At 33.8% G+C, this 15,670-nt stretch overlaps 1 protein-coding gene across 1 annotated transcript in view; it reads right to left on the reverse strand.

The window, feature by feature from the left end:
• Nucleotides 1-8,283: 8,283 nt before the first annotated feature.
• aldh1a3 (aldehyde dehydrogenase 1 family, member A3) overlaps nucleotides 8,284-15,670 on the reverse strand; it is a 36,706-nt gene continuing 29,319 nt past the window's right edge. Inside the window, exons 10-13 of the mRNA XM_022669525.2 lie at nucleotides 14,454-14,618; nucleotides 13,129-13,286; nucleotides 10,721-10,795; nucleotides 8,284-8,757 (exon numbers count right to left, since the gene is read on the reverse strand). Coding sequence (XP_022525246.1) covers nucleotides 8,682-8,757; nucleotides 10,721-10,795; nucleotides 13,129-13,286; nucleotides 14,454-14,618 — 474 coding nt within the window. The 3' untranslated portion in view covers nucleotides 8,284-8,681. The remainder of the gene's footprint in view (nucleotides 8,758-10,720; nucleotides 10,796-13,128; nucleotides 13,287-14,453; nucleotides 14,619-15,670) is intronic.

Raw genomic sequence — 15,670 nt, forward strand, 5'->3', positions numbered from 1 at the left:
CGCAGAGCTCAGACAGAGGGAGGGATTACACTCAGATCTCAGCCATATAATCCACCCTTCTCAATCCGTGTATCATTCGTTCATTTGATATTCAATTGAGAATCAAAATCGGAAAATTAAAAAACCAATTCGTTTTTTCGTTTTTTCGTTTTTGAATATAATACCAAAAAACGAATAACGGCTTGTATTTTGTATTTTTATTTGGTTATCCAAACAAAAATTGGAAATTTAAAAAACGGACCAGGAGCCGAATTTGATTTTGATTTTGAACTTGACCCATTTGTGTGCCCCGGAAGTTACTGATTTGTTTATTCTTGGTGGGTTTCTGTTGCGCGGGAGTTCACTGCAGTGTTATCTACACAGTCTGTATTGCTGTAGGCTTTGGATGGAGTTGAGGATGGAGAGTTTTATCTTGTTCAGAGGAACTAAACGCGTTGCAGTGAAAGAAGACGATATGACAACAGAAAAAATCGGCAGGATCTTTCAGGTGTTTGTCTAACGTTCCGTAGCTAAATGTCATATTTAGTTAATACCTTCAAAAAGATCTTTAATTAGGCCAGAATGTGGTTCCAGTCCGGCCATGCTGCCTACAGCAATACAGACTGTGTAGATAACACTGCAGTGAACTCCCGCGCAACAGAAACCCACCAAGAATAAACAAATCAGTAACTTCCAGGGCACACAAATGGGTCAAGTTCAAAATCAAAATCAAATTCGGCTCCTGGTCCGTTTTTTAAATTTCCAATTTTTGTTTGGATAACCAAATAAGAATACAAAATACAAGCCGTTATTCGTTTTTTGGTATTATATTCAAAAACGAAAAAACGAAAAAACGAATTGGTTTTTTAATTTTCCGATTTTGATTCTCAATTGAATATCAAATGAACGAATGATACACGGATTCTTCTCCCATCATACTCCTCACTCCTCCTGAAAAAATATTAAATATTTATTTAGTCATTAAAAAATCCTTAAAAAAACACATTTATGTACTGTTTAGACTTTAAAAAATAAATAAAATCATTAATTAATAAAATAGCAAAAGTGTCTATTTGAAAAATATTTAAAAAATATTTTTTTAAAGATCTAAACACATTTAAACAAATAAAAAATATGAATACGTATATTTATTTAGTAAAATAGCAAAAGTTTCTATAAAAAAAAAAAAAAATATATATATATATATATATATATATATATATATATATATATATATATATACTTTTTTAAAGACCTAAACATATTTAAACAAATAAAATATGTTATATTTATCGTATATTTATTTAGTAAAATAGCTAAATTATCTATTTAAATTTTTTTAAAATATATATATTTACGTTTTTAAAGACCTAAACATTTTTAAACAAATAAAATATATTAATACATACATTTATTTAGTAAAATAGCTAAAGTATCTATTATATATATATATATATATATATGTATCTATTATATATATATATATATATATATATATATATATATATATATATATATATATATATTTACTTTTTTAAAGACCTAAACACATTTAAACAAATAAATAAATATTAATACGCATATTTATTTAGTAAAATAGCGTCTAAAAAGTGTATATTTTAAGTGTCCAGTGCAGATAAAAAAAAAAGGATTTATTTATTTTTAGAATATATTACTGTAACTATTTTTCAAGAGACTTAAACACATTTACATTGTGGTTATATTTTTAAAAAACTGCAGCGAACATTTTTTTTATATTTTATTCTATTTTATTTTTTAATTCTTTTTAAAATCTCAGCAATTCAATCCACCTCTTTACTAGCTCACTTCACACTCACACTCATATTATACTGCTTCAGCTCTCAGACTGCGCTCAGTTTAGAGCTTTATGACCTGGAAAAGCAGCGAGCAGAATCACGGAGCTATTTACAGAGAGCAAGTGCTCCAACACACACCATGTTTAATAGATGTAAACACTACATTTAGGTCTTTAAAAATTTTTTTAGACTTTTTATAATAAATAAATTAATGTAGTATATTAGTTAGTAAAAATAGTAAACATGATTATTTTAAGTGTCCACAATTTAAATTAAATATTAAAATTAAATAAATAAATATTTATTAATGTATTCATTTATTTAAAAAGTATGTAAATGTGTAAACATATTAATGTGGTGTTTAGACTTTTTAAAATGAATAAATAAATATTAATAGGTTTATTTAGTTAATAAAATAGCAAATATGACTATTTAAAAAATGCCCAGTGCAGATGAAAGAATAATAAATATGCATTTATTCATTTAAAAAGTCCTAAAACACTAGTCCTAAATTCATCTAATGTTTAGACGTACATACTTTAATAATAAATTAATGAATAAATAAATTTTGTAAAATAGCAAAAGTGACTATTTTAAAGTGTCCAGTGCTGATAAAAAATATAAAATATTTATTTTATATTTTATTATTTAATTATTTATTTATAGTGTGTATTTATTTTATATAAAAAAGACCTCAACACATTATACAGTGGTTAGATTTTTTTTTAAATCTGCAGTAGAATGTTTTAAATATTTTTATTCTATCTTATTTTTTATTCATTTTAAGTCTTTTTATTCCTATATCTATTAGCTAATAAATCGTTAGCTAATGAGTGGGTTGGTATCTGTCGTCGGTGGTTGAGCCTAAATAAAACAAATGAAAACAATGATAGGATATTAATTGATGATCCTGGAGGTTCTTTTCCATCTCCAGCTCGTCCCTGTGTGCCTGCAGCCGAAACCTGTTTCTGATCTTACCAGGTAACAAAAAATCCTGTTTTCTGATTTGTCGATTGTTCACTAATTCAAGCTCGCTGTAGCGCATAAGGCCATGTGTGGAGTGTGAACTTGTAGAAAAGACATGAGAGTCCTCCTCTGCCTGTATTTCTTGGTCCGGGAGGTCCAATTTTAGAGATTTACCTGTTCCCAACACACTAGATCCAACTGATCAGGTAATTAAAAGCTCGTTATTAAGGTCCGTGTGTTAAAGAAGGAAATCTAATAAAATAAAAAATGACCTGAAAAAAAACTCTGCCTTATGTTGGTTAACCATTGAGTTTCTTGGTCATTTTGGACGACCAACGTGGCTTTGCTTCACATGCTGGTTTACCAGTGTGGGGAGGAGGGTCATGTTGGTTAACTAGCATGTTTAAGCTTGGTCATACTTGTTTGTGGGGTTTAATCAGGTTGATCGTATTGATAGACCAGCTAAATCAGTGTTTTTCAATCCTGGTTCAGACACACCCTGCCCTAATCATTTTATTGCTTTACCTCTTACAAACACACCTGATTCAACCAATCAGCTCATAGACCACTGAAGTCCAATCCTTTTTTTTTGTAAAAACTTGCCTCTACCACATTCTGTGGTAAATAAATATGTTCAGAACCCTGTACATTTTATTATGTTTTACATTTACCTCCTGAACATCACTGGATCCTCTAAATTTCGAGATCGTTTAAGGGTAGTAATTAGAAAAATGCTAACTTTAAGCTAATGCTTAACTAAGGTCACAGCACAGCTGCAGGGAGTGGCAGAAGACTCGATTCTGCACTACACCAGCGAACTCCGCCCGGATCGCATTTTGGATTATTATTCTTTAGAGAGGAACATTAAAGCATTTAAACAGGTGAAACACTTTCAGTATGGTGATGTTGAGCAGTGTAGCCTCTGTGTTAGAGATTTAAAAGGCAGATAATAAGAAAAAGTGAGCTTTAGCTGTTCAGTGATTTAGTTCAGGAGCTGCTGCAGGTAATTCACACATTGCGCAAGGAAAAAAAAAGCACCCGAGAAGAGAAAAATTAAGCTTGAGAGCAATATTTTCTTCAGCGCGCACACGGTTCCCTTTTTTTTGCTAGTTTCACATTTGTGCTCACGAGAAGTTAATTTACACACGCAAAATGTTAAAAAACGTTGGTTATTTTTTTTCACCTGGTATTTTTGCGCCCCCGACTTGTATTTTTAGGCCCTCGACTTTTGACATTGATGTGACGCCTTTAAAACCCACATTAAGCCTTTTTACGTTAAGTATTTTAGACTCTATGGTTCTTAGATGAGCTAGATTAGCTTTGTGGTTCTGGAGTTTCTAGTTTCCTGCTGTAACACACAGCTGGGCCGTTTCTCAATCTGCGTTTTTGTCTGTACTTGTGTTCTTGTGGACTCGGGAAACGTCATCAGTCGCAGCCCAAGTACTGTTCCAATTCAGAAGATCGCAGTTTGCCAAGTACACAACTAATACCCGGATGTGTTCTTGCTCCTCCCACTTTATCGAGGATGCATGGAAGGTGACTTGTGTGGACTTGTGTTCTTACAGCCTGATAACCCAGAATGCACCTCGCAGCAGTATCAGCGTAATGCAGGAGGAGAAGGTACATAACTGTAAGCACCTGTACGTTTTAAAGACAGTACTGCTGTGTGCAAAAACAATGTTTTAAGTTATTTTTAGAATGCGAGAATGTAGGGGTTTAAACTTCAGATATGTGGTTTATTTGTTAAGAAAGCGGCTAGGTGAAAATGTGCTCATGTTTTCGGAACAACGCTTTCCGCTCCTCTAAGAGGGTGACGTCATCAAGTACACAGCTGTTCCAAATACACAACAACCGTCCCACTTCCTCCCGTCCTCGGGAGTCCGCACTTTCCGTACTTTCCAAGTACGGGAGTACAGACTTGTGTACTTGTGTATTAAGAAACATCCCTGGTCTCAGTGAGGGCAGATAGTTAGTTGATTAGTTAGTTAGTTAATTAGTTGGTTATTTGGATCAGGTGTGTTGTAATTAGTATTAACCACTGACCGTAATTAAATACTAAACCCAGCAGGGAAGTGCTGCTCCTAAACTGAATCACTGAACAGCCAAAGCTCATTTTCTCTTATTATCTGCCTTTAAAAGCTCTAACACAGACTTCACATGTATCGGAGGGGCATGTGCTAGTCTTCGCCCTCCTGGTGTTGGGGCATCACTAGTGATTGGTAGGTTGGGTAATTGGATGTAAATTGGGGAGAAAATGGGAAAAAAAAGTTTCTACAGCCAGTTGAGAAATATGGGCCTAAAATTGTATTTGTTGACTAATTGGGTCCTTCTGATCCCAAATGGCAAGGCTAATTGTAATTAATAAATTAAATGCTTTTAAAAAAGCTCTGTCTCCATATGATGACATTCCTTTTTGCAAAAAAGTAAAAAAAAAAAAAAAAAGTTAGTTTTTATATGTGTTAAGTCCTACTAATCCCTAACAGCTAATACAAATTAAAAATGCACACCAAGCAGAATTTAATGATCTAAAATTACATTCTATTGTGACTTAAATTAATAGTTTGTGGTCATCACCACATTGTCTAGTTTGCTGCTTTTTTTTTTTCGTCTAAAAATGAGTGAAAAAAGGTTAAAAACCCTTCTGACTCTTGTGACAAATTCTAAGAGTTAAAAAAATAGCTGCTTGAGGTCTAGTGTGAAGTTTCTACAGTCAGTGATGGTTTGGATATCTTGGAGACATGTCATCTGCTGGTGTTGATCCACTGTGTTATATATCAAGTCTAAAGTCAGTGCAGTGTTTTCCCTGATTTAATTTTCAATGAATATAAATCAGAACAAGAACAGTAGAAGACAAAAAGTCAATTCAAAACAAAGGCTTTATTTAAGTGTTTATGTATATAAATAGCCTTTAAGAAGTTAAAAGCCATTTAAAGAGACAAATAGACATGATATATATTTTCAACATTTTCAAACAACCTCCTGTAGCATCTGCATGTACAGTACATTCTAAAATCTGAGAAATAAATATGTCTCTTTTCTCTCTTTTATTTTATAACTGGGGAGAGAAGCAGAAGTGGAAGGGAAGTTCCACTAATATACTGTAGTATATCTATGTAGGCCACAGTTCATGGGATCGTAATGCAGTGTAAATTGAACATGAAGTGTTTTTATCACAGGAGATGGCTTGGGAACACACACGCCTGTATAAGTTGTGAGGTGCTCTCTTGTGAGGGAGGATGAACACTAGCCAGCGTGCTCAGGGCAAGGCAGCATGAATTGTCATGAATAGTCCGATTGAGGCCTGATAGTGAATGCTAGTTGAATAAGATGTTGTGTGGGCACTTACATCCACAATGTAATCGCTTGCACTGGTTATACATCACAGGAGGCATTACCACCCATAGTGGACAGCACAGTGGGTGGTAATGATTGTGACCGGTACCGTCTGGCAGAAATCACATCCACATTCAATGCAAAAGGCGCCATTTACACAGCCTGCAGGTCAGAGCAGAATTATATGTATATGGTTTTTGTAAGACATGCCAAAAGTCATGGGACACAATATTCATGCTATTTTTTTATTGCAATAACAAAACTCTGCCGAGGGCTTTTAATTTGAAACGACGAATACAGGAAATGGAGATGTGTAATGATGCCCAACCTAGTTTCTGGTCTCTGTGAACTTGACCAGAGCAGAAAACAGGTACCTTATTTTTCACACTATAAAACGCATTTAAAATCCTTTAATTTTCCCAAAAATCTACAGTGCACCTTAATATCCGGTGATGTATGAATTCTACCAGTCAGGTTGTAAAGAGCAGTAAAGCCACTCCTCTGAAGTACAGAGTTATACAGGAGTTTTAGTGAAGTTTCTCCAGCACTGAGACTGGAGCAGTATTAGCATTAGCCGCTAACCACAGCACTAGCTCTTTCGACACTCAGAGGCGAGTATATTGGGACAAATCGCTAGCTGATAGTGCCCTGGTTCCTCAGCGTAGCACTGTCGGGCAGCATTTACTAGCGCCACATGCTGCTTAAAATATTTAAAAAATCTAAGCTTACTGTAAATACACAGAAGCACTTTACTCACCCAGGAGAGAAATCTGTGTAGATTAACAAACAGCGATCATTTGACTTCGAAAGGAAATGTTTCTTTTTTTAAGAATTACAGTTTTATTTACTTAGGCACCTTCCCCAGCTTCCCCATTAGAACGGAAACATGGCGACACCCTCGTTCTTTACTAGTGTCACATAAAGTGTGCCTTAAAATCCGGTGTGCCTTATGTATGAAAATATGCTAGAAAATAGACATTTATTGTTAGTGCGCCTTGTAATATTGTGTGCCTTATAGTCCGTAAAATACGGCAGATTAAACTAGCTAATGGCAACATTCGTAATGTAGAGTAAATCTTAACGCACACCGGCTACACTAAGCTGCACTTTTCAAAATTTGAAGCCAATGATTATAATGGAAGCAAACACACCAGGGCTGGCAGTGAACAGCAACACATACAGTCACTTCATGACTCAGCAAAGTACTATTTTGCAGACCAGTTTTGAGATGATTTCAATTTATTGTAATATTTTTTAAGATGCACATTGTGGAGGGACATGTGCAGGTTGTTGAGCAGCAAAAGGGTTCTCACAAAAAAAAAAAACAGTTGGAAATGTATAAAAACTGTAATTAAATGCAATTAAGCAGCACTTTTACCATCGTTTTTAGCAAACCACCAGAGTGCTGAGAATGAATCTGGGGTGCGTTTCCCAATAGCGATTGTTCTTAGGGATTTAAGAACAACTTTAAGAACGACTTAACTTTAAGAACGCCATTTTTCCGACTGTTTCCAGAAGCCACTCTTAAGTCTCCATACTTACGAAGGACCTTTAAGTAGCACTTTGGTGGCTCCGCCCCCGTGTCTGTGAGGTTTAAGGCAAAGCCAGATGAAAACTAGACCACCGATTTATATACAGTTCTTCATTATTAAGCCACAAAGGTATAATTTTGTATGATATAAAAAGCCAAATAAAATATATTTACTTATTTGTTTACTACTACGACTGTCAGACTGGGGAAAACCGTTAATTTAATCCATATGTGTGTGATATGTGTGAATAAAAATTATATTTGTAGGTAATTGTAACTTTTTCTTCACGTGAATACGATTATTTCAACCATATAATAAACCCAAATACTATGAATAAATATGCGCAGGTTAATAAATTAATTTAAATAGTCTGGAATTTAGTCTTTTTTTTATTGTTTATTTTTTTATAAATACGTATGCTGAATGCATCTTTAAATGCATTTTTTTAAGGATCAAAAGCGGCCTCTTTCGTTTTTGAGTCAGAACTGCACGTGGATTCCACGTTAAGAAGAACTTAGTTATTTACGAGTGGGTCAGACCACTCGTAAAGTTACGAACGAGTTTAAGTACTACGTTAGTTACGAAGGCTTTCGGGAAACGCTCGTAATTTTAAGATTGTTCGTAAGTACGAAGTTACGAAGTACTTAGCGTTAAGAACGTTTTGGGAAACGCACCCCTGTTTAGGAAGGATAAGTATAACCTAACAGTCTTTTATAGGTAAGAACAATCTGACTGTGGTGACCTTACTTATGTAACCTGCTTTACCAGACTAATCAACTTTATCATGCTGGACCAGCTTTTTTGCATATAAAGACATCCATATTAAATACAAAATCAAAAATTATACAATCAGTTTTTACCTGTACATATAATCTAAATCAAATAAAAAAACACACCATAAGAAAAAGAGCTCGGAAATAGAAGGCATTGTCGTTTCAGTGGAGAGGCCTCTGATGGGTTTTTGAGAGTCAAAGGCACTGTGATTCTGAAGCACTTGGTGATTGGGTGGGGAGGACCTTGTTGGATGTGGCTGAACTAAGATCAGGGATGTGCCTCACAGGGTCAGCTGCTCGCTGAGTTTGATGGTGACAGCTTTGACCTCAGTGTACTCCGCCAATGCGTACTCCCCCCTGCATAGAGAGCAGAAGATCACAAGTGTTAACTCTTTTGTCTTAAGAGCTGATTCACAGGACCACTTCAGAGCAGGTATTACTTGGGTGGTGGTTCATTATTCTCAGCACTGCAGTGACACCGACATGGTGGCGGTGTGTTAGTAATGTATGTTGCGATGGTATGAGTTTGTCAGATACAGCAGCGCTGCTGGAGTTTTTAAACAACTCAGTGTTTATCAACAATGTGGAGGAGCAAGGTGTAGGAGTGTCCAGTAGAGTGGAGAACAGTGAGTGAACAGTGTTTTAAAAACTCCAGCAGCACTACTGTATCTGATCCACTCGTATATAGCAGCTCAACACACACTAATACCTCATACACCACCACCATGTCAGATTCACTGATCCTTTGGGGTCCTGACCATTGAAGAACAGGGTGAAACAGCAATCATGAAGTATGCAGAGAAACAGATACAGCACTACAGTCTGTAATTATAGATACAGAATACATTTTTGCAGATTATCTAACAACTAACTAAATATAACCTAAAGAAATATAACAAGCACTTTTAAAATGATTATATTATATTTGTAAAAAAAAAGTATTTTAGAAGTATACTGAATTACTTTAAACTAAAAGTGTACTTCAAAGTAGTCTATTTTTTTAAAACACTATATTGTATCATACTAAAAGTATGATCAAAGTTTACTTTCAAACATTTGATGACAGCATAATATTATTGTACTTTTAACATTTTTAAGTAAGTATATTAATCTGTTAATATATTTATATTACAGCATACTTAGACATTTCTCAATATGTTTTAAGTACAGTTAAATGATAAAATGATTTCATTTTTAGTAAAGGGAAATAAATATCCAAACCAATCTAGCCCTTTGTGAGAACGTGTTTGTCCCCCCATAAATTAACTGTGATTAATCACACTTTCTGGAGTTTAATTTAACTAACCACAACCAGGCCTGATTACTACCAGACCCGTAGAATCAAGAAATCACTTAAATAGAACCTGTCTCACAACATGAAGCAGATAAAAGATCTCAAAAAGCAACACTTTATATCACATAAGTATTTGGGACTCCAGTGAACCACAGTGAGAGCTATTATTCACAAATGAAGAAAACATGGAACACTGGTGAACCTTCCCAGGAGTGTCCAGCCGACCAAAATTACTTCAAAAGGGCATGAACAACTTATCCAGGAGGTCACAGAAAAAGAATCCAGAACACCATTTAAAGAACTGCAGGTCTCACTTGCTTCAGTTAAGATCAGTGTTAATGATTCAATAATAAAAAGACTAAGTAAAAATGGTCTCCATATGAGAGAGTTCCAAGACAAAAAACACTGCTGACCAAAAAGAACACAAATGCCCATCTCACTTTTACCAAAAAACATCCTGATGATCCCCAGAAATTTGGGTAAATATTCTTTGTACTGATGTAACAAAAGCAGAACTTTTTGGAAGGTGTGTGTCCTGTTACATCTGGCATTAAACAATCACATAATTTTAGAAAAAGAACATCATACTGAAGGAGAATGTCCGGCCATCTGTTTGTGACCTCAAGCTCAGGTGTACTTGGGTTCTGCAGCAGGACAATGACCCAAAGCACACAAAAAGATTTCAGTTGTTGCCGCCAAGTGTGACACAACCAAGTTATTAGGTTTGGGTGCAAACACTTTTTTACACAGGCTAGATTGGTTTGGATCGTTTTTTTTTTCTGTTAATAAATAAAAATGATCATTTAAATGTTTTTACACAGGTTTTGTCTGATATTAAAGTTTGTTTCTTAATCGGAAAAAAAATATCACTATGACAAAAAGGCAAAATCAAAAGAAATCTTTAGCGGGAAAATACTTTTTTCACGGCACTGTATTTAACTTTAATGTGCTTCTATACGATCAATTAAGCTGAACATATCCAATGGTTGTTATGACATATTAAGATGATAAAGAAGCTATACTCACAGTTCCCGCCCATTTCCTGACATCTTATATCCCCCAAAAGGAGCTTGGGCATGAAGGGCGTTGTAGCAGTTCACCCTGACCACAGGAGACATAAAAAAAGACAGGGTTAAAAAAAGTGAAAGTGAGTTATGATTACTCTGTTTTACAGCCTATGATAAACCGATAGTGCTGTAATTGTATAAAGCAATATATAACAGTCACAAGATGATTTCAGCTGACTTGTGAAGCATAATAACACATAAAACCACAACAGCAAAGAGGTGAGTGTTGTATTGATTAAACTGTAACTATTTCAGGATTATGATGATGATGACTTTATCTCAGAGATTACAGTGCTACTGTTACAGTGGATCCAGCATCAAAGCCAATCAATCATAAATAAACAGCTGTGAGTGGCTCCCTCTAATGGGCATTTTATTCACTTAAATAAAAAAGGCCATATTGTCTTTTTTTGGAATTGAAAGCTTTGGAAAGCCAATTATTTATGTTAACACACAGCTAAACTACAACCCCACTGAAGCATGGACAGCATAAAACATAATATATACAATAAAATCAGTGATTTTTTTTTATAATTTAAAATGTATTGTATTGTATTATAGGTTAATACTAAAGTCGTCCAAACTATGAAGAAAATCAGAATATGTTTTATTTTTTAGATTCTTCAAAGTAGGCTCCTCTTGCTTATGATGAAACTGGCCCTCATCAGAACCGTCCCAGCAAAAGAGGACAGAATGCACAAAGTTCATCAGAGTAACCAGTCTCAGAAACTGCTTCACAGTAGAGTATTTTGGTTTTTAACACTTTTAAGTTACTACACGATTCCTTATGTGTTCCTTCATAGTCTGCATACTGTATAATTCATGCAATACTACAATACATACAATAACAAAAAAACAAATTATACAAATAAAAAATTCACACAAACACAGAGTTTCCTACATTTAATTATATCTGATTGCAGATAAAAGGGACCCAAGCTATTTCATGTTTTGTCTATTTGACTTAATTCCAATTAAATAAATATGAGTTCCTGCATTTCATATTTAATAGAAATTGCAACAGTAAAGTATTTACTCTCCTTTTTAATGTTTAATCTCACAATACTAGTGCAACTTAAACAAAAAATAGAACATCATTCAAAAAGGTTACTTTATTTCAGTAATTCAGTTCGAAATATTAAACTCCTATATTATATAGATGTATTACACACAGAGTGATCTATTTTAAGCGTTTATTACTTTTATTGTTGATGATTAAGGCTTACAGCCAATGAAAAGCCAAAAAATAGTATCTCAGAAAAATATTACATAAGACCAATTGGTACTTTTGGCAGTATGGGCAGTGTGCCAAATCCTGCTGGAAAATGAAATCCGTATCTCCATAAAAGTGGTTATACTGATGGTCAGTGATGGTTTGGAGAGCCATGTCATCTGCTCGTTTTGGTCCACTGTGTTCTATCAAGTCCAAAGTCTGCACACTGCCAAAAGTACTTATACAATATTAAAAGTTTCTGAGACACTGCCCTAGTGAAAAAAAGTAGATTAAAGTGTACTAAGCATTATTATGTTATAGTGCACTAAAGTGTTCTTGTAGCCACATTATTAATCACTATATTTAAAGAGTGACAAAATAAAACCACTTTTTTTGCACATATTATACTTTAATTGTATAAAAGTAGTACAAAAGTCTTACTTAAAATTGTGCTATGTGTACTCAACTGTACTTAAATGGAACTAACATTTAAACATACTACTTCATGTATGTAACCCCTTACTTTAAATATGCTTACAGTAAAATGATAATACTTTTAATGAGTATTACAACTGTCACTATTATACACCAGGTGTATTAGGAATGATGCTAAATATATTTACATTAGAGTATAAGATTATATTTTAATATATTGTACTACAATTTTAGCAAATTGTGTTAATGTAGTAATTTATTTTCTTTCTAAAAAGTTACATGATACATTGTACTTTAAGTGAACAGTCGTTTTAAACACACTTTGTTAAAAATATACAAAAGTATATTTGGAAAAAAAGTATTTTAGAAGTATACTGAATTACTTTAAACTAAAAGTGTACATCATAGCAGTCTATTTTTTAATACACTATATTATATCATACTAAAAGTATGATCAAAGTTTACTTTCAAACATTTGAGGAAAGCATAATATTAATGTACTTTTAAGTAAGTTTTAAGTACAATTAAGTATATATTTTATTCACCAGGGTGTTTTTGGGGTTTTCATTGGCCGTAATCATAAACAATAAAAGAAATAATCTGTTACGCTTGAATTACTGAAATAAAGTATGCTTTCAATTATATAAAAAAAAATTAAGATGCACTAACAATGTAAATCATCATCTAAGTGTGAATAGTTTAGTGATTTAGTGCCTCACCACACAGTCCCGGCCTCCAGCGCCGACGACACGCTCATCGCCCGGTCCACACTGCGGGTGAACACAGCAGCTGCCAGGCCGTAGTGGGTGCTGTTGGCCCTCTCTATCACCTCCTCCTGACTTTTAAACTTCATAATGCACTGAACCGGCCCAAAGATCTGCAATAGTAATCAGGTTATACAGTATTAATCAGCATGTATAATACAATCTTGCGTCCACACATCACATTTATACAAACAAACAAGCCAAAAATCAGAATAGTAACACCCACATTAAACATCAACAATATGTGTTCTATCCATCAACGTACACCCTTGATTAAGAATTATAACTGACTGTGGATTAAGATAAGAGTTCCTGAACCTGTTCAACCTTATCTTTGGTACTCTAGGGTTCCTAGCATACATTCTGCACAAGGCACGTTGCAATGCTCTTTGCTATCTTGCACCCTGTCAACATTTTTCCTTACGCCTTGCGGCCGCGCCATTAATATAGCGTCAGAGTTTAGTAATAAATCTACAATGATTGATATGATTGGACTGTACAGCGCTGAAAAAAGAGACCACTTAAATTGAGGAGTTTCTTTGATTTTACCAATTAAAAACCTCTGGAATATAATGAAGAGAAAGATGGATGATCACAAGCCATCAAACCAAACTGAACTGCTTGAATTTTGCAACAGGAGTAAAGGTATAACGTTATCCAAAAGCAGTGTGTAAGACTGGTGGAGGAGAACATGCCAAGATGCATGAAAACTGTGATTAAAAACCAGTGTTATTCCACCAAATATTGATTTCTGAACTCTTAAAACTTTATAAATATGAACTTGTTTTCTTTGCATTGTTTGAGGTCTGAAAGGTATTGTTATTTCCCAAAAAATTCAGTTATTTCCCATTTTCTGCAAATAAATGCTCTAAATGACAATATTTTTATTTGGAATTTGGGAGAAACGTTGTCTGTAGTTTATAGAATAAAACAACAATGTTCATTTTACTTAAACATAAACCTATTAATAGCAAAATCAGATGAGCTGATTCAGAAACTAAAGTGGCCTCTTATTTTTTTCCAGAGCTGTATATGCTATGACTGAAATGACATGAGGGCTTTTATATAAATAATTGTTAAACTGCTGTACCTTGCCCTTAAAAACTGGCGGGAAAAAATTGGGAATTTTTTCACATGCATACATATTCCTGCCACTAGAGGGCAGAACAGTACAAAAAACAGGGTGGCTGTACTGTATAAATACAGTAAGTCTATAGATGTACTGTATCTCCACCACTCTCACCTATATTAGCTTATAAAACTAGTGTGGATAATTTTACCTCCTCTTTAGCAAGCCGCATGTGGTCTTTGACATCGGAGAAGATGGTGGGCTGAATGAACAAGCCTTTATCCTGCAGAGCGTGACCCCCACACTCCAGCTTAGCTCCCTCTCTCTTTCCACTCTCCACCAGATCCAGGATCTTCTCAAACTGCTGCTGGTTAATCTGAACAAGGGATATGATAAAGAAAAGTAAAGTGTAAGGACAGATGTAAATACCTGTATCTCATATCTCACATCTGCAGATGATTACAGGAAAAATCAAGAGTAGTAATAGGAAGTCTGTTGCCTTTCTGGGATGACTGTTCTAGATCTCTGAATTTGCATTTGTCACTCTTAGATGTTTCATATCATCAAACATATTTCAATGTTAGTCAAAGACAACACAAGTTAACATAAAATGATATTTTTAAATGAAGGTTTTTATTATTGAGGGAAAAAGTCCAAACCTACACGACCCTCCCTGGTGAAAAATATAAAAATATACTTAATTGTACTTAAAAAATACTGAGAAATGTCTAAATATCCTGTAAATATACTAACAGATTAATGTACTTACCTAAAATATATTAAAAGTACATTAATATTATGCTTTCATCAAATGTTTAAAAGTAAACTTTGATCATACTTTTTAAAAAGTACAATATAGTGAATAAAAAAAATAGTAGAAGTACAATTTTAGTTTAATGTAATTCTATATAGTCCTAAAATACTTATTTCCAAATATACTTTTGTGCATTTTTGTACACTTTTTAATAAGTAAAATAATTTACTACATTGGTAATTTACTTAAAAAAACATTTAAAAAATATAATTTATAAAAAATATATATTTAAGTATAACATTAATATCAGTTAAAATGTATTTCAATGCTCTGTGATTATAATGAGGGAAATATGAATATAAGTAAATTATAGGATACAGTGCTAAATAACATTTAAATGTCAAATAAAAAATGTAAAGGAAATTTGTAACACGCTAAAGATTTCAATTCAATTCAGTTCAATTTTTCCTGTCACACCCAGGCCTGATTATTGTCACACCTGTTCTTAATCAATAAATCACTTAAACAGGACCTGCCTGAAAAAGCAAAATAGACCAAAAGATATTTAAAAGCTACACATCATGCCAATCCACAAAGAAATTAAGAAAAAAATGAGAAAGAACGTAATTGAGATCTATCAGTCTGGAAAAGGTTATAAAGCAATTTCTATAGTT

This window comes from Astyanax mexicanus, chromosome 16 (assembly GCF_023375975.1).
Source record: "Astyanax mexicanus isolate ESR-SI-001 chromosome 16, AstMex3_surface, whole genome shotgun sequence".
Classification (NCBI taxonomy): domain Eukaryota; kingdom Metazoa; phylum Chordata; class Actinopteri; order Characiformes; family Acestrorhamphidae; genus Astyanax; species Astyanax mexicanus.